The 25,610-nt window shown below is 39.2% G+C and overlaps 2 protein-coding genes across 10 annotated transcripts in view; one reads left to right on the top strand and one right to left on the bottom strand.

Moving 5' to 3' along the window:
• Positions 1-23,928, bottom strand: LOC137104478 (WD repeat-containing protein 37-like). Of its 8 annotated transcripts, none has more exons than XM_067485716.1 (15): positions 23,838-23,927; positions 22,022-22,296; positions 19,282-19,378; positions 19,052-19,147; positions 16,665-16,729; positions 16,424-16,495; positions 14,155-14,293; positions 13,685-13,756; positions 13,455-13,499; positions 13,293-13,369; positions 12,692-12,926; positions 11,405-11,546; positions 4,276-4,410; positions 2,834-2,948; positions 1-2,027 (listed from the first exon to the last, which is right to left on the bottom strand). In XM_067485716.1, the coding sequence occupies exons 2-15, from the start codon at positions 22,172-22,174 to the stop codon at positions 1,896-1,898; spliced, it is 1,575 nt and encodes a 524-aa protein (XP_067341817.1). In that variant the 5' UTR covers positions 22,175-22,296; positions 23,838-23,927; the 3' UTR covers positions 1-1,895. The 8 variants fall into 8 exon arrangements, with proteins under 8 accessions (XP_067341817.1, XP_067341821.1, XP_067341820.1 ...); XM_067485720.1 differs by lacking the exon at positions 23,838-23,927 and adding an exon at positions 23,503-23,579; XM_067485719.1 differs by lacking the exon at positions 23,838-23,927 and adding an exon at positions 23,458-23,551.
• The window catches only part of idi1 (isopentenyl-diphosphate delta isomerase 1), a 4,899-nt gene continuing 2,927 nt past the window's right edge, over positions 23,639-25,610 (top strand). The window contains exons 1-2 of one of the 2 annotated variants that reach the window (XM_067485725.1): positions 23,639-23,779; positions 25,078-25,321. In XM_067485725.1, the coding sequence (XP_067341826.1) occupies positions 25,176-25,321 (146 nt within the window). In that variant the 5' untranslated portion in view covers positions 23,639-23,779; positions 25,078-25,175. The remainder of the gene's footprint in view (positions 23,780-25,077; positions 25,322-25,610) is intronic. The other variant, XM_067485726.1, reaches the window with a different exon arrangement.

Consider the following 25,610-nt stretch of genomic DNA (forward strand, 5'->3'; position numbering starts at 1 on the left):
TTGGAAAAGAAATTCACACATTTTTATTGTAAAGTGTCAGAGAGTGCGAACCCATCACAATAAAGTATGCAAAGTAAATCACATAATGAAGTTTGTGGTGTATATAATTCACTACGATGAAGAGTAGTCGGAGCATTTTTCAACTAGCCAATCTATCATGCCATAATGCAATTTATCAATCCAAAATCATATTTCCACTGAGCTGGAACTCATATGGGCACAATTCAGATGTTGTTGCCGCAGATTAAAATGACATTGATACCACTGGCTGTGAGATTGAGTTCCATGAATGAAACAGGTATAAAAATCCTATCTGCACTGGGCAGCGGAACACAATTAGTTATTTAACAAGTATTTGGAGGAGCACGTTGATACTGACATGGATAAGGCTAATGCACCATTTTCAATGCAATGCTAAGGCATTTCAATAAGCTCATTACATTTTAGGTTCATGCTACTTCAAAAACCCATTCTGGCTCCATTGTTGGTGGAAACAGCAGTAAAGTTATGCATACCTGTGTGCACTGAGCTACGTTTCCATCAGTCACACTGGTAACAATAAATTATTTGATGGGATTTACAGCTTAAACGAGATCAAACAGCAAAACTTCATGTTCAGGATATTGCACAAGTGGAACAAATACAGAGGCCCCTGAGCCCAAATCCAGACAAGTAATGGAGAATTCTCAGTGTGTATTTGAAGACATGTTCACCGAGTTTCCCCCCCAAAAAATATGGGCTTTACTTTGAGCACCAAACACATCAGAGCATGGTTATTGCTTCTGTATTTGGGTAAGGAGCGGTTTTATTTACAATAAAAAGGTGTTTGAACAGGGCCAAGGGTTCAATGGCATGAATGGACACTACCGTTTCACATTGACACAGTATTACTGACAATCACTGAACCAGCAAACAAGAAGTTGACACACAGGGCTCGGAGAGGACGGGAGGAAATACGGGGCAGGTTACAGTCACTTACTACATCATGATTAGGATTCACAGACGTCTAAAGAATCCCTGTAGGAGCCAAGTGCAGTCATTTTCCCCGTTATTGCTTTGCTCTTTACACTTTGCACCCTGACAGGAAGGGAAACTTAAAGTCTACTGAGAACAAACAACAAGGCAGAGTTACGGTATCGTACGTTTGAAATATAGACAGTATCATTTGAAGAAACGAAGGCTGGCTGTGAAGTGAACACATCAAAAGGTAACAGGGAAACGATTCAGATTTTGTGACAAAAACAGACAGGATCCTGTTTGAAGCAGGCCTGAATATGATATGTAGTAATATTTGCCTAAAAGGATAAAAACACTCCACAGAACCTCGCTTCCTTCACCAAACTCCAGTCTCAACGGGTGGACAAGTGTACAGTAAGATATGAATCCATTAACAAGCAACAACCCGCAGCACAGGTCACTTCATCAGGCCACAGCATCTTATACACATAATGTCTTTATATCATATTCTACAAACTGCTGTGGCCTTTAAATTGTTCTCTCACTAATTTACAAGTAACAAACTGAGTTTGTCTACATGCAAGAGCAGTCGTTTGAGGTGAATAAATATGTTGAACAAATGGACCAGCTGGGTCATGTCACAATTCACAATCCATGCTAAATAAGATACAAGGTCAAGTACAGAAGATGAACTCTGTGGCCTCACACACACTTGAAGCTGTCTCCTGTCTTTCATAGGTAAAACCAGGGTCCTCAAAAGCAACACAAACTGTAATAACAGATGGTGCTTGTCAAAACCTTCTGTCCAGCTGCTGAGGGTGGGAGGTTTACAATAGTAATGTGTGTGAGGCCACAGATTACAGTGTTTATTTGTACCATACTGTATTTACATGGATGGATTCTGATCAGTCGTCCTACTTCTCTGTGTGTCAGTGGCATCACTTTTCCTGCAGCAGTGCGGGGATGTTGATGTTCCAGCCAATGGCCTGTCGGTCGAAGCCGCAGGTGAACAGGTTGCACGATTGGTTCTCTTCATTCCATGCTGAGCAGCACACCATACGCCTGTGACCCTACGCACACACACACACACACACACACACACTTATCAGTATTAGATTTTAAGATCCTTTTTAACTGATCAAACTCACGCAGGACAACCGGATCCTTACATTTTCTTCCTATTCAAAAAAATCCATTCAGTATTGCAGAGACCTTTCAACTTTCTACATCCAAGATCATTTGTTTCACTTATTCCACTTACAAGTATGATATGATACATGTTGTAAGCAGATAATAAAGTCCTAGACATCATTTGACTTATTTGTTGTATTTGATGTAATGCATAATATTAAAGACTAACATTCATAGGTCCCAATAATTTGGCTACACACTGTATCACACATAAGCACAACCTTGTCCTTAAAAGACTATCTGCACTTAATCGTCCAAAAACATCACTTCTCACGCAACAAGGTCACGGAACAAGTTGGCACAGTGACAAAAAAAACTAAAAATAAAGCTGATCAGCGGCTGCAGTATCTTCATTTGGTCACACCAGCATGTCACTTATGTACTGTAGGGATATTATTAATTTTTTTTTTTTAATTTGAATAAACAACCGCCTTAACTCACTTGAGGACATCGTGAAAAGATCCATGAACTGTCTTTGTTATAATTTAAATCTGAGCTTTATATTTATATTCAAGACACTGGAATGACTTATACTCTGTTGGTATTAATGCTGTTGTCGAACCCTCTGCTTTAACTTTCATTTTTAAAAGATTTGTTTACTATGTGAATCCTTTTAGACCCAGAGAAACTCAAGTGCAGATCTCAGCCCAGGTTACAGCCTCTCCACTTTTCCCTCCTTCCTTACCATTCTGTTGCTGCGTGGAAGTCTGGCCAGCCTCACTCCGCTCATGTCAAAGAGTCGCACTTGTCGATTATCGTGTGGCAGGGCGATGATCTTCTGGTTAGCAGAAACACTTAACCTGAAAAATCAGACCAAGTTCACTTTCAATCGGAGTCAAATTGTGATTTATTCTCCTGAGTGAACTCTTCTCTGACCTCACTTATTGATGCTACTGTAGGTCGTCTGAATCAACGAGTGCGTGTTGTATAACTCAGCACTAGATTTACAGAAATATTTAAGCTTGAATTTACTCTGGTACATTTTCCTTGCTAGTTTGCAAACAAATCTCTAAGCATAAAAACTAAACACTGACATCAGCTGCCCCAGCAATCTCTAGTCTCTGCTGGCATTCAGGATGCAGGACAGCTGGTACTGGTGTCTCTGCATGTGGACAGTGGGCTTCAACATCAGCAGAGCAGCCTGAACACAAAACCACGAGTAATCTTTCCAAACCCAGACAACAGCCGATACCCTCTTCAGGAGAGTCATACGTTTTTTGGTAGCTTCCCTCACTAGTCTCCAAATTGTTCAATCACTGTGTTTTAAGGATGGACTGTGGACTAATCAGAATAAGACCTGTGCCATGTTCCTTCCATTCCCTAAACAGTAATTTCCTGTACTGCAAGAGATAATCCATGACTAGGAAATGTTCTTGTATCAATCCCCCGACTTCACAGAGATGTTTGGATTGTTTTTGTCGTGTAGTTTGTTGCCCGGATACTCATTTGGCAACGAACCTTTCGGACACATGGGATTTTGCAGTGTCCCAAGAAAGTTTTGTAAAACCCCTTTGGAACACGTTAGAGTCACAGTTGGGTGCAAATGATTGAATCCCCTTATTTTAACAACATCTTATTTAATGCACAATTGGCTACTTCAAATGCTCCGTTATCAGAAATTACAGTTACTTTTTAATTTAATAATTATCAAACTTTTGCACTGACATTATTTCAATTTTTAATAAATCTTTTTTATACACCATTTTTGTCACTACAGATGATGAAGGAACATTTGTACTGGCTAAATATTATAATAATATAATATTATTACTATGTTAGCATTAGGGTTAGGTTTACATCCCCTTACATGCCATTTCAATGTACCTGTACCTCATTTATTTATGAGGAACATAATCCAATCTTTATTCTTAGTGTGTGGGAAAAGCATATAAAGCTCTATAATTGTAGGTAGAACAAAAGTTTACCGGAAACATTTAGTCAAAAATATTTGTGCAAAAGAGGATCAAACCTCACACCCAAAAATTGAAGTTTAAGTTTGGATAATTTTCCACAATTAATAAATAAATAAATAAATGGTATTTTTTTTTGTGTGTCTGATTAGTGTAATTGAGTTCCCTTTATCTACATTTAAAAATTACGAGAAAATGTACGTCCTTTTTTACCCACCTGTTGACAGCTGAGTCAGTGCGGATCGTTGCTATAGGCGACCTCATGTTCTTCAAATCCCACACTTTGACAGTGCGGTCATCACTTCCTGAAACCACGTTGTCACCTACTGTGAACACCGCAGATGTCACCGTGCTACAAAAGACAGACACACAAACAGAGGACTTTTGTTGAAAGAAAATGACAACGACCCCTGTGTGTTCAATCTCTACATCACAACAGTACTGTGTCATGTTTAGAACATTCACACGGTTCACTACGGCCCAATTAAAGTGCAGGGAAGAGAGTTGATGGAGTATAGATCCTTGACTTTAACACCACTGATCTGGTTGTATTTTAGACATGAAATGTCTGAATGAGAGGACTTGAACCTGGAAAAAGCGGCCACTGTAGGGTTAGGGATCCTCGATTCTCGAAAACATTAAAAGTATCACCGTCTCGCTGGAGAAAGGAAACGTGGGCAGGATCACACTTGAGAAAACCTTGACGAGTTAAATAATGAAGCACGTATTTGAGGTTCCAAGACAAACATTTATAGTTAATGGATGTGTATGTTTATGTTCACTGAATCAAATTCTGTGAGTCACTGTATCATTGTCACTTGAGAAAAATAATATGTTTGATGGTAGAAATCTGTCCAAAATACATATAAAGACTCTCAGTCTCTCAAGTTGATTGTCAGCTTACTAATTACCGTAAATTTAGCTTTTGATTTTCAAATGTATGAGGATATATTTTCTAGATCAAATCTTAATTTCTAGGTTGTATTACAGTTGTGTTCATAGTCTGTTTTAATCAAACTTGAGTGGGTAATTATGTAAATTAATCAGCATCCAGCATTATGGCAATAATTGTTTTACAATACATGCATACATACATACATGCAACACGTTAAGAGGTAAAATAATCAATTCTGCCAGAAACAGTGTCACTGATTATTTAATTTAAACACAGTTATGTTTAACTGAATTTGCACTTTTTAAAAAACTATTCAATTTAAATGGGCCATTACAGAAGAACATATGACTTTACAACAATCTGTTAGTACATGATATCCTCATGAAAAATCCAACATATCTTTGAATATTGTTGCCTGTTATTGCTTGATTTTGTTGAACTTAAATGGTCAATGATCTGCACTTATATAGAGCTTTTCTACCTATTGGCACTCAAAGCGCTTTACACTGCTTCTCATTCATCCATTCACACTCACACTCACACACACACACACATTCACACCACTGCCATTTTAAGATTTGGTACAATCTTGAAATGGATCATCACTAATCACCCTCCAAAAGGATTGGAACAACATGGCTAATTTGTTTCTACTGTAGACTGAACGAATTTTAGATACGAAGATGGATATCAGAAAAAACTCCAGAATTCATTTCACCTTAATTTCTTAATATATAAAATAGAGATAAAATGTGGTTGATCTGATGGTGATGAAGTGTAAATACCATTGATCTCTTTAGTGAACACCTACAACTAATGAATTAGCCTTGTCATTCCAATACTTTTGGAGGGGACTTTTTTAATGCAAACATTACTTCAATCTACAAAGTAGAAGAGAAAATCATTAAGGCCAAATACATAATATTATTAGATACACTGTGTTATATCTTTTCTTACTTTTTCCAACCAGCCATGATGCTCTGCTCCACATGATAGCACTGAGGTGAGGCCTTCATTTAAATGATAATGCTTAATACTGCCAATCTGTTAATGCATGTCAGTTGCTCCTTGAGAGTTTTTTCTTCCTGCTTATTCGTACGAGGGAGTTTTGGGGGAAAAAAATACAAGCAAAACGCTAGATGCGATTTTTAATTCTGAACAAAGATTAGCGATATGTAGTCTAGAGGATTTCACATCTAGCTTTTCTTGCTAAAAGTGGCTTCCCTCTTAATTCAAGTTGACATGGCATTAAGGGGTAATTAGGGGACTAAACTTCCTATTAGAGAGGCTGAAGGAAAGTGCTGTATGATTATACTCGACTTCTGAAGAGATGGAGAGAGAGACATAGGGTGTGCTATGTAGGAGTTGCTTGGGGAGCGTAATCAGACAAGGTAATTGATTAAAAGGTTGATTAAGGTTAAAGGGTTTTTGGAATGAATAGCAAGGGAGGGGAGTCTCTCTGTGGTGTCTCTGTCAGCCAAGGTCAAGATTGCTTGTGGCCTGAGACTCTGAGAGCTGGAAAGGAAGAGAGAGATGTGCAGAGGGAAACATGGGAGACCTCAGCAGCTGGAGAAGTTAAGGTGAACTGAATTTCTCCCTACAGTGATGTTAATAACTGAGTGCTGCCATCTTTAAAGCTTTTAAAACATCCGTTTATATGCATTTGCAATGAAGCATTCCACAATCTTAAATCATTCAAAGGTTTTACAGTGGATATAAAAACTCTACACCCCCCTTCTAACATGGCAGGTTTTTTGATATGTAAAAAAAAAAAACACATCCAGAACCATCAGATAAATCTCTTTTTTCCACCTGCAATATGGCCTTTAATCTGTGAGTTCAATAAAAAAAATGAACTGAAATTGTTTAGTGGGGAAAAATAAAAAAGTGTAGCAGCACACACCCTCTTATAACAAAGGATGTGAATGTCTCCAAAGTAAATGGTCTGCACTTATATAGCGCTTTTCTACCTATTGGCACTCAAAGCGCTTTACACTGCTTCTTATTTACCCATTCACACTCACAATCACACACACATTCATACACCGATGGGGGAGCTGCTATGCAGCTGGCAAACACTCACCGGGAGCAACTAAGTTGGGATTCAGTGTCTTGCTCAAGGACACTTCGACATGTGACCGGAGGAGCCGGGGATTGAACCAACAACTGTGAGATTGGTGGACAACCGCTCTACCTTCCTGAGCCACAGTCGCAAAGTAACCAGTCACATTCACACTGATGTTCATTACTAGTCAGGACACACCCACCATTACTTAAAGTGACAGTAATTAAGCACATTTAAATTCCAGTTATTCCAGGAGGATTTTTCTTAGTTGGGACTTAAAGCAAACGCCGTGGTCTGCAAAACATCTAAGGCAAAGCATTAGTCTGGAAAACAGTACAAAAAAGTTCCAAGGCTTTAGGTAAACCACAATATACCAACACGGTGAGGACGGTCATAAACAAGTCGAAAAATATGGCGCAACAGCGATGAAAAGGGTACAGAAGCTGAGAATCTTTTTTTTTTTCTTGTGATAAGGGGATACTTAACTCATTATCTTGGGATTACAACGTCATTTTCTCCTAATAACGACATCATTTCTTAAGAAAGACAGTTTTCTCGTGATAACTTTTCTCGTTACCTAGAGATTAACAAAAATGCTTATCTCAAGATCACAAAAGAATTTAGCAAAATCCAAATGACTGTCTTGGCTTCTGTAGATCAAATATAATTCCTTACCCTAAAGTTTCTATGGTAAAATCTGATTTTGCTATAGTTTGAAAGTTAATATAGGCTATTTGATGTTCTGCCCAACTCTGTTGATGTTTTACTATAATTGTTAATTTATTAGACTACTTTGATAGTGTGGTGGTGTTAAGAGGAGCACTCGAGTAAAGAGGAGCAAACTTTAAGGGCATTTTGCTGATTTATTCTAAACTCCTGGAACACGTCCATTCAATAAACAGCCCACATCTATTGACAGTTTGGTGCTTTGATTTGCTTTGTATTTTGTGAAAACTTACACCAACTGTGACGAAAGCAAGTGGGAAAGTGTTTTACGGTCTCACAGGATCAAATTGAACTTTTGGTCATGTATGTATGTACAAAAACAACACTGTGCATCGCCAAAAGAACACAGCGAAACATGTAAAACTGTGAAACTATTCTTTAATATTCTGACAAGTGAAGTGTTTTAGAAACATTCTTTAATGTGCAGCGCGGTGGCAGACTGCCTCGCCGCAAGAAGGTGGACGGGGCCTTTCTGTGTGGAGTTTACTCTCTCCGTGTTTGTATAAGTTTGATCCTGGTGCTCCGGTTTCCCCTACCACTAAAAACATGCGCGTTAGGGACCGGGTGACATTTTTTGTAAAACTTGAATGTATAATGACAAATAAAAGCACGTAAAACACCAGTAGGCACAACAATAAGAAGGGAAGAATGACCCGAAGCATATGACAGCAGGATGTCTCTGACATGTCTCTACGGCACATTTCCTTCCTGGTTGTTACCCTTCGCCCATTAGTAGCCCTGTAGTATATAATAAACCTGTAACGTAAATCTGCACTTTGTTCTGGCACTGAGGCTGTGATCCCCACTCATTCGCTGAATGCTTTTAATAAGTGATGTATAAACGTGTGAACATCTCACAGCATCCTACTATGTATTCATTAGAAATCACTTCAGATGAGAGTGTAAATGTATAAAAGGTAAAATACAAATGGAACAATTCAACTACTCGCACGTGCACTCGGTTACTTTGCCGTGCTACAGAAAAGCTGACAGTTGTTGAGAACCTAGTAAGTGCTGGTGTATTCCTCCAGAGACAGGCTGTCAAATCTGCACACACACACACACACACACGCACACAAACTTGCATTTCTATCAACTGTAGTAAGTGTCTCAGAGAGCCATCAATGGCAGCAGAGACAAACGTGACATGGCATTTCATTTGTACAGCAAGTGTGCTGTCACTTCTCGTTTGCTCTTGGCCGTTTTGTTAGCTCACATGCAGTTGTCATTAGTCTGCAATTAGGGCAGGATGGTGGGATAGAGGTTGTGTGCTGCCCTTTGAGCTGCCACAGTTCACTGTCAGGCAGCGTTACCTCTAATTGCTGGTGATGATGGTGGGAAGGAGACGCTGTCTCCCTTCCAGCTCTACTGCCCAGTCAACCACTCACACTCTCCTCTGTTGTTCACACAGAAGGGTTTGGGAAATTATGCCACTTATGCCACATCATTATATCAGAGATGCCGGGAAATTAGCATGAGAAATGGCCGTCAAAAGGAATCCTGCTATTGTTGTAGGTTCTGGCTAAAATAAAAATTAATTACAATTGGAAAGGGGCAATTGCATGGGGATGCTGAATAAATACACACGTGTAGCCAACTACTAGTACTGTCAAATATTAATTTTTTAATACCTATATTGAAATATGTTTTAATCCTAATTTCCACAGTATTGATACTCTGCTGCCAGCTGCATTGTCTTGAGCCCCTTTCAGACTTGCACTGGAATTCAGACATTTTCCAGACTTTCTCCTGGGTGGTTGTATGTGTTAACACAATTGCCCAGTTACAGTATTTCTTAGGAGTCAGAACACACCTCGCACAGACCATCTCCTGATGTTGGTTACATGTCTGAAAGGGATCAGGTCCTGACAATGTCTCCTGACATTCTCTAGAGTTCATGTCTGAAACAGGCTTTGCTCTCCTCAGGAAGGAAGTTCATACACACACACACACACACACACACACACAGCTGCAGGGTCTTTATAGGCACCTCCTCTCATTAGCGCAATGCTGTGTTTTCATGGCCAGTGTACCAACTTAGCGGCTTTCATGCTAATCTCAGCAACATTTAAGTGAATAGTGACAAATCTAGGAACTTTCTGGCCGGAGTTTTGCTTAGGGTGACTCACAAATATTTTTCAGCGCATGTGAGGGGAGAGCAGCAGCGCTATCAGCTGGACCAATTAGCAGCCAGAAAGAAGCAGGAATTTCCATAATCAATTGCTGATTTCATTGTCTTGTCCTAAAGAGCTACTTTTTCTTTGTTGTTGGTAAATTTAAACTTAACTTGATTATTTATTATTTTCTTAAAAGTTTAACAGAGTGAGTTTAATGCAGTGTTAAAATTATTGTATTCACAAAATTGTACTGAATACTACTCTCATCAAAAGTACATTAACTTAGCTGTAATGCTTAACACACAGTGGGCTACTACTCATTTCTATGATTAGTTAATTAGTTATTAGTTAACAGTTGGTTTTTAAAGGTCTGCTTTGATGGATCAAGTTTCTCTGTGGCTCTGTTATAATAATCATTGGAATATAATATTAATGACATTCCTGTAGTCCACTGAACATTTTTCTCATGTCTAGCAAGTTTCAAATGTGAGATTCTGCTTTTCCTTGTCTTACACCACAGTGAATAGAATATATTTGGGTTTTGACCGATGGGTTTATTTGCAGTTGTCTTCCAAAGCTGTATTTTGTTGTGATAACCATTTTTCACACCATTATGTACTGCAGCCAAACCATTTCTTAAAGGTATTTCTGTCTCTTTCCAAACTGTTTTTTTCTGTTTTAAGTTAGACAGCAGAGGTTTGGAGAATCATTCATTTTTCTGAGTAGGTTTGTTGCTTTAAACAAAGGAGGGAAGTTTTCACTTTAAAGACCATAGATGGCCACATGGGAAAAAAAGGGATGGGGGGAAGGAGGAAAAGACTAGGCCTGTTGTTAACTGTGAAACACTGGTGCCTAATCTCATTAGGCCAATTGTCTATGGGAGAGAATTAGAGTAGGATCTGCAGGAATTATACACGTTTGGGTTGTACATAATGAGCTCTATGTAATCCCCCAAGTGCAATCAAAGGCTGCCAGAGTAGCAGCCAGCACACACCTTTAGACATGCACATAAATGCACGCACACGCACACGCACACGCACACACACACACACACACACTTCTAACACCGTTAAAGAGTCTGCCATTGAAAGCCACAGACAAGCCTGACAGACACCGTTTTAAAATGAGCGGCTGCAATTGAGTGTTAACAGCGAGTGAAGTGCCAAATTACACAGAGTGGGGGATTAACGCAGAAACGGACAGATAAATGAACAGGAGAGTGAGGGGGAGAGAGTGGTAGACAGAGAAGGAGAAGCAACCTGTCGAAGTGAGGCGAAGTGCTCAGTAATGAATGAGAGGCAAGTGGAGGATTTGGCTTAGAGCAAAAGGGTCTGTAAATTAATGTGGCACTGGAAAAGGGAAAAAGCACAAGGTGCTGGAGGGTTTCACAAATGCTACAGCACCACCTATAGGCTAAAATAAAGAGTCCGCAATTAGCCATCACTCCAACTGCTCCGACACACAAGTATGATTATGTAATGTCTAAACCAAGAATGTGCACTGTGTGTTTGTGTCTGTGTGTGAGTGTAAAGGAGCAACTGACTCAGTGTGTCCCTGGAAGACGTTGACCGAGTGGATGGCTGGGTCTCTGAAGTCCCACAGTCTGAATGTGGTGTCTCTGGATGAGGTGACCACAAGCCGCTGTGTGGGGTGGGTGCAGCAGTGGGTTAACTCCTGATCATGGCCTGCAAACACACACAAGTGTCATAGGGTTTTCATAGGAAAGTATATATGCTGCAGTAACAAAGCTGTAGCATGAGCATAAAGACAAAAGTTTAAAAAAAAAAGAGCTGGTTAAACCTGCAAACAGAGGGAAAACAGCCATTTACTCATTTGAGCAATACATAGTGGTTTCAGATACTTACTAATCACTTTCATTTGTCAGTATCACAAACAGCTGTTAAGTCACACAATGGTAATTATCTCATTGATAAATCGCTGAGCATTGCTCTGTGGCAGTGTTACCGAAATGCTTACATTAATACCATTGTACCATATATAGTGGATTCATGTACAAGGAATGGCTTTGGACACAGCCAAGTTACAGACACAAACTGTCCCATCACAGCACAAAACATTGTTTTTACACTTTGGCTTTTATATGTATGAACAAACAAGATATTATCTGAGGAAATTAGTGAGCGTGAAGGATACTTGAAGGTGAAGGTGGTCAAATTGGACCGAGCCAGGTTAGTTTACCTTGTTTCAAGTCTTTATGCAAAACTATGCTAACCAGACTGTAGCCTCATATTTAGTTTACACATATGAGAGAGATATGATTATCCCAATTATGATTTCCATAAAATGAACAAATTTTACATTACATTAACACTACTGGTGTTTTCGAGAAACAGACAGTATCAAGTACATAAAAAGCTAAAATAAATAAATACAATTTAAAGCCTGTATTGTATTGTATTTACCTTTGGCATTAAAATATTAAAGGAGGTGCAAACATTGTGCTACTTAAAAGCACAAATTTAAAAGGGTTTGTTTGCTTCTTTAGAAAACGTAAAGGCTCTGAGTTATCCAGGTCATGGTTACCCCAAAGCAGCACTTCAGTGGTAAATGGATATGTTTTGAAGTTCTTGAAGACATTTCCCAGAACTGACATTTCAGATGAAAGATGAAATGTCTTCAAGAACTTCCAGACAAGTCCAGTTCTGACCTAACAGCACCTTTGGAAGAACAACTTCATTTCATAAATGCCAAACAATATTCAGTATGATGTAAATACTTAATTTAAAATATGAACAGCCTAAAAATAATATGCAAATATGAGATACAGATAAGAAATATTTCAGACACTATATTGTTATATATTGCCTACCAGTAAGTGTGTGAACCAACTCAGACGTTTCTACTTCATAGAGGTTGGCAGCACGATCCCAGGAAGCTGTCACTACTTGTCGTCCTCCAACCAACCAATCAGCTGCAATCACTACACCTTGGTGACTCTTCAGAGTAGCAGTAGCAACACGCACGGTGGGGACCTCACAAGGGCCCTCGCCGTCCACCTCCCCTTCCTCTTTGTCTGAGGAGTCCTGGTCGTCGTCACATGGAGCCTACCGAAGAAAACACCAGTCACTGCACACAGACACCAGCAGTAACACAGAGCAGAAGTGAAACACTACAACTGACTGCCTCACACCTGCAGTTAGATGAAAACATGGCTGCTGGGAACCAACTCCGAAAGACCCTAGCTCCTTATCTCTGTGTTATTCTCTCTGCACTGGTTACCAGGTGCATTGATTTTCAGATTTTACTTATCATGCTTGAAGCACTTAATTGTCTCTGAGCTACAGCATGCCGCTGATTTGCTGCGGCCCTATGAGACACAGCAATGCCTCATATCCAGTTTCATAATTCCATGACATTCCCACATAGTAGTATATGTCCCATAGAAACACTGGAAAGGGAACAGTACTTACACTGACATCTGGTGGTGGCTGTGGGGCAGGAAGCTGCACCATGTAGCGCCAGATGTGAGCCGTCTGGTCCCCGGAGGCTGCGCAAATCAACATCAATAAACAGGCAGCACATTCAGGTCTGCACAAAAGCACACACTCAAAAACACATACTGAAATTCATACCTGTGAGGACCATCTGCTCTGTTGGGTGGAATTTGATGGAGTTGACTGTGGATAAAATGTACATTTGTTACATTAAGTAAAAAATATTTTTTAGACATAACCCAGTGAGTATTAGACAAAGGGATGAGACGAGACCGTGTGGGCTACATACATTAATTAAAGCCATGAAACACACATTATTATTATTGTATCACTGTAGACAAAGATTCTTTCACTGTAGGAATAATTACCTGATCCTGCATGGCCTGTATACCTCAGGAGACATTTCCCCGTCTCTATGCTCCACAGCATGGCAGAGTGGTCTGTGAGGAAGGAGCCAGGTGGACAAGATAAAGCCAGCAACCAGCAATTGATATTCAGAAGTCTAATTAACTTTTTTTTTTAGCTTTGTATTTATATATGAGACTGTGCACAAAATGAAACACATACAGCTGATTTCCAGCAAAAGCACAGCTGAAGTTTGTAAAGTCCCCTGTAATAATGTACATCAAAGAATCATGCTCAGCAAAAATGATGTCGTTACAGTTTTTTGGTCTTTTAAAGACAGTTTTACAAATATTGGAACTAACAAATTCCATTTGTTTTTGCTAATAGCTAATTTGACATGCTGCAACTTTAGTCTTGAGTGTGACTGGAAACCACTGCATCAACTGTATTAAAAAACTGTGATTTCAATAAGCCCTGAAGTGGCATGACGTACCTGCAGAGGCCGTTCCCAGGACCACTGGTTGAGTTCGGGTGACGCTGAGGTCCCAGATCCCATCCCTGTGCCCCACATACTCCTTGAGCAGCTGGCACAAAGCCCGTGATCCTGTTGTGGCTTTGAAACTGGACACAATCTGAGCAAGAAGGGATGAGAGATGACAGAGAGAAAAGAAACAGAGAAAGGGATGAGCTCAAGGTGAACCCAAAATAGTTTGGTTTAGGTTCAATTAAAGGCCAAGTCAAATTAAAGAAAATGTTGGTGCACCGATTCAGCTGTTTAGAACTAATAGGAATGCGGATTACTTTGACTAAATGGGTTGATGGAAATATTAGCATGTGTCCAACTTCACTTACTAAGGAACAGTTACCTGCATATATATATATATATGTTAATTTTATCATTTGTGATAATTGATGCAGCGGGTTCCAATCCCACCCCACCAGGTGTAGCCCCACCCAGCTACCAAGGGCAACCCTGGTGCCGGTCCTGAGCCCGGCCAAAAAAATGGGAGGGTTGCGGCAGGAAGGGCATCCAGCGTAAAAATAAAAATCAACGTGCGGAACATGTGGCCACCCCTGAAGGGACGAGCCGAAAGCTGGTGATCTTTTGATTTGTGATAATTGATACATAACCATAACATGGGCTAAACACATACTATAACAGTTGCAGCTTCTTTCACAAACACATCAACAGATAAGACACAGTAGGGTTTGTCAGTGGACCTGTATAACAAAGTGAGATTACTAAGTTAACCACCTTTTTGGTCTTAACTTAAGTTGTCTAAGAAATACAAAGCAGCTAACTGCCTCCAAACTGATCTAAAAACTGATTTATTGTTTCTACCCCACAAGGGTATGGAAAAAACTTTAATAAATAAGCAGAATGATTTTACATCTCATAACAATTGTTAAAGATAGAAGACTTTTTGTATTACCACACAGTTTAACACAGACAATTCAAGTGCAACTATACTGTAGCTGCATATTAATGCAACCAGCTGCACACTGGTTTACTGCATTAGAGTAAATACAACATTTTGGATTGATCATGCATATATTTATCTACCAACAATTTCCTGTGTTTGCTTGTAATACTTTTTTAGTGAAAGTGCAAAATCTGACTGTGGCATTAACATATGGTTAATATTCCTAGTGCTTCTACAGCTTCTTAGTGTTTTCCACTGTTGTAAATGTTTGCTTTTGCTGTACTCTAAGTCATTTAAAACATAACTAGCTTTATGGTACAGTGTTTTATATGTCTCTGCAACTGCCATAAGGTTTAGACATAATTTGAAATTGCATCGAGTAATTATATCAAGACTGCTCATATGTCAGTTCAGGTACTTGTGGCAAGACCAATACTGAACTTTTACAATAAACAAGAGGTGCACATCTAAAAATAAGATTAGCTTTGCTTTGTTTATATATGGCCTTCAGTTAAACACATAAACTGTAGTTTCACTTGTCACAGAGCAGTTGCAAATTGGACTGTACATGCTGCTGCAAGCAGACAGATGACCACAGCAATAAGCTTAGATCACTGACAGTCATTAGCTGCTGCAGCAAAGCCTCCGGTTCACATGTCAGAATGTGTTAATATATGCTCTCATTCTGTCCTGTGTGTTTATGTGCTTCCTGCCAGAACAGAATGAGCAGTGAGCAATCAGAACAATAGTCTGTTCAAGTCAAGGTCATCCCTGTAAGTCAAATGAGAAGACAGTTAGTGCAAGTCATTAGTCCAGTTAGTGTTTGGTCATTTCTGATCAGCCAGCTGATTAGTAAGCTAGTTCTGTCAGGATGTAACAAGTCTTCCCTTGATCCTGTGTATCAACGCTCTCTAACGTTTAAAAGGAGAGATTACTTTTTTCTGAACATTGCACAGTTTGAGGCCAGTATATCTAAACTGAACTATTACACGGTAAGGAAACTGTTGTTAATTAACCATTCCACACTAGATTGGATTTAATGTCTTGAGACAGGTGATGGTTATGGACTGAAGGTGTAGCTAAAGTAATCCAGACTCTACTCCATTTGAAAATGTTTTAGTTTAATATTTGAAACTTCTAAAAGATGCGAAGCCATTTAAAGAACTATAAAAATATGTTTTCTAGATTGAAAAAACGCAGCTGTTGAGCCAAATGACCTGTGACAGGGTGCAGAGCAAAGAAGAGAAGAGGAGTCAAGGTCAGACTGTAGTTACGAGACTCAGCCCACAGCTGTTTTCACATGAAGCTTAGTGACAAACAGAGCATTCAGGAAGTTACCCATGAATCTCCACCCCACAACTCCCATGTGGCCACACCGAAGTTGCAAGGTCCACCTATACTGTACAAACGCTACATCGGCAAGAGATTAAAAAGGAAAAAGTCATTTCTTTCCCCATTTTTCATTTTTTTCAAGCATTCAGAGTCCAAACATGTGTAGTCTGTTATAATGCTCAGACCTGAATCCTGACAGCTCTAACATTTATACAGGTGACAGATCTCATAGAATGTGGTCAGATACCTTGCTGGTGGAAGCTTTGTAGGTTGTCTTCAGCTTCTGCGACAGTTGGCTGGTGCTGTGACTGGCTGTGGAATGTAAAGACAAAGAACAATAGATGAAATTCACCAGAGTAACAAACTTGGAAGGTTTCAACACTGCAGTAATGACCATAAATTATGTCAAGACTTTAAATAATACACACATGAACAACACAATGTCTTGTTGTGTGTTTGAAGTTAACATAACTGTAAAGAATGCATGGGTGCTAATGACATTTGGAAAGCCTATGCAGTGCAACTGCTGCTGTGTGGCCTGCAGGAAAGGGATTAATCGTGTACTTTACTTCTAGGAAGGTGTGGGGATTAATAAAGATAACCAGTTATGCCATCAGCAGATTTACATCAGCAAATCATGCATATATGCTAAAAAATCTGTTTTATTAAAGTTAATTAAATAAGTCTGACCTACTGTACCAGTCAAAAGTCTGGACACACTTTCTGTTAATGGTTTTACTTTGTTCTTTGTTTGTTTTATGTTTTAATTATTCAATGCATCAAATTTATTACAGAACATATTCATTATCATTAATCATTAACTTCTACTGGCACCTTAGTTTTGGTTTCAGTTTAAGCAGACTGGGTGGACTTTTAATTGGAGGAGAAACTGCTTTGTGTAAATATCTCTCCTTTGATCTAACCACACCACTACATGCTATTTTTTGTCTTGTAAAATGCAACCTCCATCCATGGTTACGCATATGCATGACAGAGGAATCTGTAATCTCCAAAAGAAATCTACCTCCCTGATTCACTGCACCGATCACAGAAAACGGATATCTTGTTAAATTGGTTAAAGAAATCAACTTATCCAAGAAAGCCAACTGTAATTGGGTTACTTGTAAATGCAATCATTGATTTCGGCTATAAATTGAGAAAGGTAACTCTAATGAACTGCTCCTCTGCAGCAAAGGTAACGCTTGGTTTTGGTCCTGGAGAGGTCCAGATGCACTTCATTCAGAACTTTTGATGGTTAATGTAACTACTATTGTAGAAGCTTAAAAGTTCTTCAAATTATGACTGACCTGTATGTCAGTAATTGTTTATGTCAATGACTATTGTTTCAGTTGTTCTGGCAGAAAATGCATTACGTGGCTATTTCCTGTATACACATAATATCTTAAGTTAATTTTAAGTATATACCACCATTGACTTCCTACATTGACAAAAGGTGGTTTTGAATAGGCGGAAAAATGATGAAGACATGTTGCATTCGCGTCTAATTTTATTTCTTAAAGGCTGTTACTTAAACCCAGTGCACCTCTTAAAATTTTAGAGAACAAGGCACCAGAAACTACACACAGACAATGGAATGACAGTGCTGTGGGCAAATGTTTCATAATCTGCAGTTTTTTTCTCAGATGCTGTCATTGAGATGTTAATATTGCTAAGCTACAATAACATATTTATTTGCAACAAGTTTATATATTTCAGGGACTGTTTCCTATTGTGATGGAATGGGCAGCTCTTAAAGGAAGTTGCAACACATTTATTCCCTTAAAAAAGCATTTTATGGATGTAATGAATTTTAGATTCTGTGTTGCCGTTGTCTGTACAATCAACGCACTCATGGTCTAACACTGCAAAGAGAATAATCAAAGGGAAGGCTGAAACTCCGCCATGGCCAGGCTGTACTCTAGTAAGAGTGTCAGGTATGAATTAAAGCAAAGCTAAGGATTACAAACATGGTAGAAACAAATGTAGAGCTCCTAACCTCATTAAAAGAAAATGCATCAGCCCTGGACTACTGTAATGGCATGGGAAGGCTACCGATCAGCCGCAACAATGAAACCCACAGGATTTAATGCTGTGGCTGGTTGGTGCAAGTCATAATAGAGACTGTGAGCTTGGAGGTTTGACAAAGCCTGGACTGATAAACAATAAGAATGCCCTGAAATTAAACTGAACAACACACAACTTTTCAGTTTACACCTGGTATTGGAACACTTCTCCAGATAATCTCTTCCTAAAGTTAGTTAAGATAAGTACTATACTATGGAAAATAGTGACTTCTGGAGTCAATGACCACTGTTGTTCTAAAAACGTATAGAGGTCCCGCAGTTTTAAAAGCAACTTTTCAGTCAGAAAGAACTCATCAGACATTAGCTACATTGCTTTCCTCTTTACAGCAGCAAAAGCAGATCAGTTTAACTTTTTTATTTATACTGTGTGTACTGTAGGTCCATCATCAGACAAATAAGTAAAAAATACATTCATTGTGTGTAATAATTTCTATGACTCAGGTGATTGTAGAATTGATTGTAATGCTGCATATACCATCTCCTAAACGATATGGCATCAATTCAGTCTAAGCCAATTAAATACACAAAACAAGTGAAGGAAAAACTGCACCTTTTGTTTTCAAGGCTCCCTTGGTGGGATCTCCTCCTTCAATAGTCTGTCCATCTCCAGTCAAACGCTCATTCAGGGAGTCAATTTCCCGCCGTACTGAAGTGTTAGCAAAAAGACAGTCCTCAGACAAGAAACGCTGCCTACATTCTGAAACCATCTGGTTCATCAATAAACACCTGAATATTAACAAAGAAAGGTAAAAAAAAAAGTGTTTCTGCCAGTTCACTCACATTCAAGGTTTTCAATGTAGAGATTTTCAAATTCACGCTCAATCTGCCCGAAAAGGTCAAGTAGGTTGTTTCGTAAGGAGAGGGGCAGCTTGGAGTCCTGGACAGGCACAAACACAGGACAAAAAAATAGAGAAAGCTAGGCCTTAGAATTAACTATTAAAATCTAACATCACTTTTTTCCACCTACATACACATAATGTACATACACACACACAAAGAAATATTGACAGTTACTTTTTATAATTTGATATTTTCAAACAGAAATACATGTGTGGACATGAAGGAATAACATTTTACCAAGACACAGATTATACAAACTGTATAATCACTGTTCATAGAGACTTTTGGGTGAATCATTGAATGCACAGCAGTTCAACAAATTGAAAGCAGCTCACATCAGTCTCAAACACAGTCTGTACGTTTACCTCATTTAATCAACCACCAACAGCACTTGTGTGAATACTCAGCTACAGAAATACAACTAAGTAACTAGACACCAGTCGGGATCCAACTAGTCAAACTCTAAATTTCAAACGACTTACCTCCATGGTGAAATCCAGTCAACAGCTGAGCAACAGCCTACACCAGACTAGCATACAAAGAGACATAAAGGCTGACATGAACACAATGTAGTCACAAGCCTGCATCTTACAGCCTTGCCTTGAGAGCTACAGCTTCATTTCTACAGCCATCTGAAAGACGATGAAACCAAATATTGACTGTGGCTCATTCTATGGCACGAGTTCAAAACCAAGCGTTTCTTAGTGTGACGTTAAACGCCTGACCATTCTGTCAGTTCCACAAGTCAACACGTTTTGTAAAAAAAAAAAAGAGAGAGAGAGAGAGAGAGAAAGAAAGAAAAGGTCAATTAGCAAACAACATGCAGCGCTTACAAATTCAAAGCCGATTAGTTGTGGCCCTGAAACCTGCACCGTACTCTGGCTAATAATGACAGCATTGAACGTGTGGGAGAAAATGCATTCTGTGTGTTACACTCTATATTGGTTTATAAAGCTGTCTTTCATGAACAAAGCCAGCTCAGACAAAGAGCCTGGTGAAAAGACTAATCAGACCTGGACAAGAGGCCCATATTAAAACTTGATGAGTACAGGCCAGCAGAGGTGGTACAGTAGGGGTACAAAGACTTAATCATCAACTAGAATTCCATATATCTGCCTAAAAAGGTACAGTAGAAGTAGCGCTTGAAATTCTTTACGGAAGCAAAAGCATATTGACTAAACTGTAGAAACAAAACGTGCAAGAAGGGTTTTCTAAAACTATGTATTTTAACAGTTTGACACTGTTGATAAGATGACTGGGCAGCACAGTTAGGGAGCTGTTAGTGTGGCCGCCTCACAGCTATAAGGTCTCTGGTTAAAATTAACCTGCTGGCTGCAGCTTTTCTGTTTGGAGTTGTTCTCTCTGTGCTTGTGTGGGTTTCGTCCGGGTACTCCGGTTTCCTCCCAAGATCAAAACACATGGATGTTAAATTAATTGGTGACTCTTACATTGCCTGTAGGTGTGACTGTGAATTGTTGTCGGTCTCTGTGTGGCCCTGTGATACACTTGCAAGTAATAATTACAAAATAAAGGTCAAAGATTTCTGTTAATATAGCAACTCGGTGGGGGACAAAAACAGCAGCAGGTAAAGGTGGAGCTGATTTAAACCACATTAAGTACAAACAACTAATTCATTTATAATAATACATTCACACTCTTAGGAATCTACATTTCTAAAAATGGAACTCCAGCCAAGTACAAGTAACAATAAATTTTACTTAATAACAGAACCTGGGAAAATGTACTTAGTTATCTGCCACCTCTGCAGGCAATTGCACGCTGGGCTCTCGTTTTCCTGGCTGATAATTCAAGGACATTGAATAGAAATTATAGAGAAATTATACCCCAAAGGCCATCCAGAGTTCAAACTTGTGCTAGTAGAAACTGACAAAAATCCAGCATAATAATAATTTAAACAGATTAGTCCAATATCTGGATAGTAAAAAAGACACACATTGTTTTTCAGTTCATCAGTTTAAATGTAATGATGTAATCTAAATCAGTCACTCACAAACCTTATCTGACTCTCAATAAAGTCAATGTACAGCCAACTCCCAAAATGTAACAACCATGATGTTCTTGATCAAACAGAAACAGACTCTTTCTATCTCAGAAGTAAAGAGGCTCCACAGCTCACTACACCTGGTTTGCACTGGGAACTGACTGCTTGTCAAAAAACTAACAAGCTTTCCTTTCTGGGAGAAATCAATCAATTGAAGGTGCAATCTGAATAATCTGTGTGGAGAATGGTTAATCACTAACTTATAGCAACAGGAGATTCCTTTACCAAAAAGAAATCAGTAACCAACATGTATGCCTACACTAGGTAATTTATAAAGGCTCACACCATGTAAAATCTAGATAAAATTTTCATACAAAGAAATATCCTGTATGCCCACATCTTACACATCCCATAGGATAAGGCTGTAATTGTTACTACACAATGGCGAAAATAAGAGCAATGCTGCTAAACCGGCTGGTACTGTACCAGCATTGCTGTCACAAACAGCCTCACACCACAAACAAACAAAAGAATAACTTAGTGGTCACCTTTTTTGAGAAGATCCACAAAAAACTGTACAGGTCATGCAAACAACCTATGTTATAACTTGTCTTTTATTATTTACGTTTCCCAAACATGTGTGTGGATTAATGTGAAGAAAACACAAATCTCCCTCACCTGTCCCTCTAGCATGTCTCCTCTCTGAACCCCCGGTGGTCTATCCTCTGTGCTATTGGTGCGCCTGATAGACAAACTATGGGCCTTGCGCTTCTGCTTGGGGTGACGGGCAGCTGAAGCGGATCCGCTGCTGCTTCCGCCTTCTACAGGCATCCCTCCTACCTGCTGGGTGGCCCTGCCCTCTGTGCACGTCCTTTCTGAGAAGCAGGTAAACAATGGCCACACTCGCTGGTCTGCCCGTGGGCGGGTTAGGCCGGTTGCTTATCACCACCTACCTGAATGGAAAAAGGAAGTGAAATTAGGGGTTGCAGCCGTTGCAACTACTAATGGTGGAGGGGGATTTTACCTGCTAACATGTGAACAAATATTCAGTTTTAGGGTCCGTGTCTAGGCTTCCTACAACAGGCTTCTAAAATCCGTTAAACTGTTTAGCAGATTAATTGTTTTAGGCAAAACTTCATCAAATTGGGTTTAAGTAGTTGATTTGTGTTATTGAGGCATTAAATGAACTGTCTCTGTCCTACCTTTTACCACTAAATGTTAGTTCAGCCTCAGAACCGACAGCTTTTAAAATCAGACTTTCTTTTTTTTTTCTTTGGCTTTTCATACATAATTATGGTTTTAAGCCCTCTGCATGTTATCTGCTTCTTTCGTTTGTAATGATCCAATTTTTTTCTTTTAATTTGTGAATTCATTTATGATCTTATTTTTGTGTATATAAAGTACTGTGATTTTAAAGTGCTATGTAAATAAATGTTATTTTATTTGAAAAACACATTGTTTACTCATTCTGTATTATTATCAATTTAAAGCAGTCTTTAATGGAGTGACATATATTTGGTATAATTCTTTATCTGAATTCCACATCTCATGAACGACTGTGGAATTAATACGCTTTACTTGTTTATTCCAAATGCCTTATTGATTAGTTGTAGACAGCGAACTGAGCCCGACAGATTCTCTAATCATGTCCCCGCGTTTGCCAACAAGTAATGACAAATACTAACACTGCGTAATAACGTTAAATTCGCAGTGTTCGGCATCACGGCAATAATGCTACCGCTCAATTTAGTAACATGAGGTTTGTCGTATCGTTATGGTGAATTATCATCATCGTTAGCATTTTAGGCAGCTCGATTATAACATTTAGCTAGCGGTTAGGGTTAACGTTAGTGTTACAAGCAAAAATCTGAAAATGTAAATTCGACACTACACATTCGTTTATTTAGTTAATATTAGTGTTAAGCCCGATAAATAACGGTAACTTACTAGGAGTTATTTGACAGGGTCATTTAGCTTGCAACATTCATATTCACCTAACTTAACGTATATGAAACCTGAATTCATATTTAGCTAACATGGAGGTTTAAACTTAGCCGCACGCTACTTACTAGCAGGTGTATGGATTTCCTAACTTATTATGAAATTAAGTAAACCTGTTAGACTGTAGACTTCTATAAGCCGTCGACTTGTGACTTAACTGTACGAGATGACAGCGCGGTGTTTTTTACTTATCAACATATTTTGACGTGCACTGACTTCCGTATCATGTGGTTTCTGTTTGCACTTTAGAAAGCCAATGAGCGGTCACGCCGCCTCTAGGGTATCCAATGAAAGCCCGTGACGTCAAACACAAGGCGTGAAGCCCAGATTGTTATTCGTCTGTGGCATTTCTCTGTAAAAATATACTCGGAAACAAAGGCAAAATAAGTTGGACCACCCGATGTATCTGATCGAGAAAGAGGAAGAATTTTGTAAGTAAGTAAATGTTTTCTTAGTTTCTCTGTAGACAATACATGTAGAACACAAAGCTTACTTAATATCCTGTTGTCGGAGGCCTGCGTGATGCGGGTTGTGCTATGATCTGATGGCGTGTTAAAACCCAAAAACCCCAAGTGGACTCTGCTGGACCGGGTCCTTTTACCACCGTTTTTGGTCCACATAGACCATAGTGGTGATGCCACCAGATGTAGTTAAATACATATGACTACATTATGTACATTAAACTCATTATAAAATAAAGGAATGTTAAAGTCTCAGCTTTAGTTTGGTAGGTTTATATTAATACTGAGAGAACTGTGACCAGATATGCACGTCGCCACCAAAGTTTATAAGTTTGTAAGTAAATAGACAGCTACATATGAAGTCAAACAATATTGTCATATTTAAAATTTAGTGGAAATCCGTTGACCCATGGACATCAGCTGTTTCTCTCAGGCCTTCGCTAAAGTTAACTTTGTTTCTTATCTTCCTTAATTCGATAGTCAACTTATTATTTCACATATTGAAAGACAACTCTACCTCAGTCTTAATGTCAACTTTAAGTCATCTCTGAGCCATGAGCTTATTAGGCCATTGTAATTTACAATTTGGTCACTATGTGTTAAAAGCACTATAGCTCACAAACATTTTTGAATTAAACATGCTTACATTAAAGCTACACTTACTTGACTAACTATTGGATTTGGACTGATGGTCGAACAACTTGAAGATGTCGCTATAATCAAGTTTTGGCAGATGCTCTTAGATGTAGGGAACAGGCACCAAAGGCTGCTTGGGCTTCTGTGTCTTGTCAGGGCCAGCTTAAAAGTCTGATCTACCCACTGAACCAGAGCCCCCTCTTGACTCCGTCCTTGGTCTATGAAAAATTATTAAATTTTTTACGTATATATTTTCAGAGATTTCATGGGCAAATCTAAGAATCCAGAAAATAACTGGCATCTTAATCACTCATAAAAATAGTTGTTCTCAATATTAATGGCTTCCTGCAAAGCAATGAGCAAGAGTTAAAAGACACGTTATTAATAAATCAAAATTTCTATTTGGATGACATAGACTTTTTAAAATTTATTTTTGGAGTTTGGCTCTTGGACACCGCTTACCTACCACACACATGGCTCAGTGAATCTATCTGTAAGGAAATTGTCAAACATCTGGTGTATGATGTGTACATCATACACCAGATGTTGACCCGGGTAATAAACTCATAAACTGTCATAAACTCTCACATCATTAGAAAAAAACGGAATTAAATTGGTTAATATTCACCTCTGCAGCGGGTCCTCCCTGATCCTGATTGGTTGAGGTCCGCTCCGGTGTTTAGCGCCACCCGCAGCCCCGGGCCTTGTGATTGGTGTTCTGTTGGGGTCACGCGATGGTGCGGGGTGTGTGGGCGGTGCTCCGGATGGTGTCCCGCGAGGGTCCTGCTGTCCTAAAACCAATCACAAGCGGTAGCAGAAGAGCTTCTCCACGGTGGAACACACCTGTCTGCACAGCGAGCTGCAGCAGATCTATACACAGGTAAGTTAGCGTGGTGAATGGTTCTGGAACCGCACCAGGTCATTGTGTGGGAATGAAGGAGCAACAGAAGCGCTTGTTGATCCTAAACCGACTATTTGTAGCTACGTCTTTGCTATTGACTCTACGGTTACTGATTAATGCGCTTACTAGCTAACGTTAGAACAAAAGAACGTTTTCGTCAACTTTCTAAAGTTATGAAATATTTAATTTGTACTGAAAACTGCCGAAGTATCTAGTAACTAAAGCTGTTTAAAAATGACAGTATTTCCCTCCGAATCGTACTGGAGTA

The sequence above is a fragment of the Channa argus genome, chromosome 19 (genome assembly GCF_033026475.1).
Source record: "Channa argus isolate prfri chromosome 19, Channa argus male v1.0, whole genome shotgun sequence".
In the NCBI taxonomy this organism is placed as follows: domain Eukaryota; kingdom Metazoa; phylum Chordata; class Actinopteri; order Anabantiformes; family Channidae; genus Channa; species Channa argus.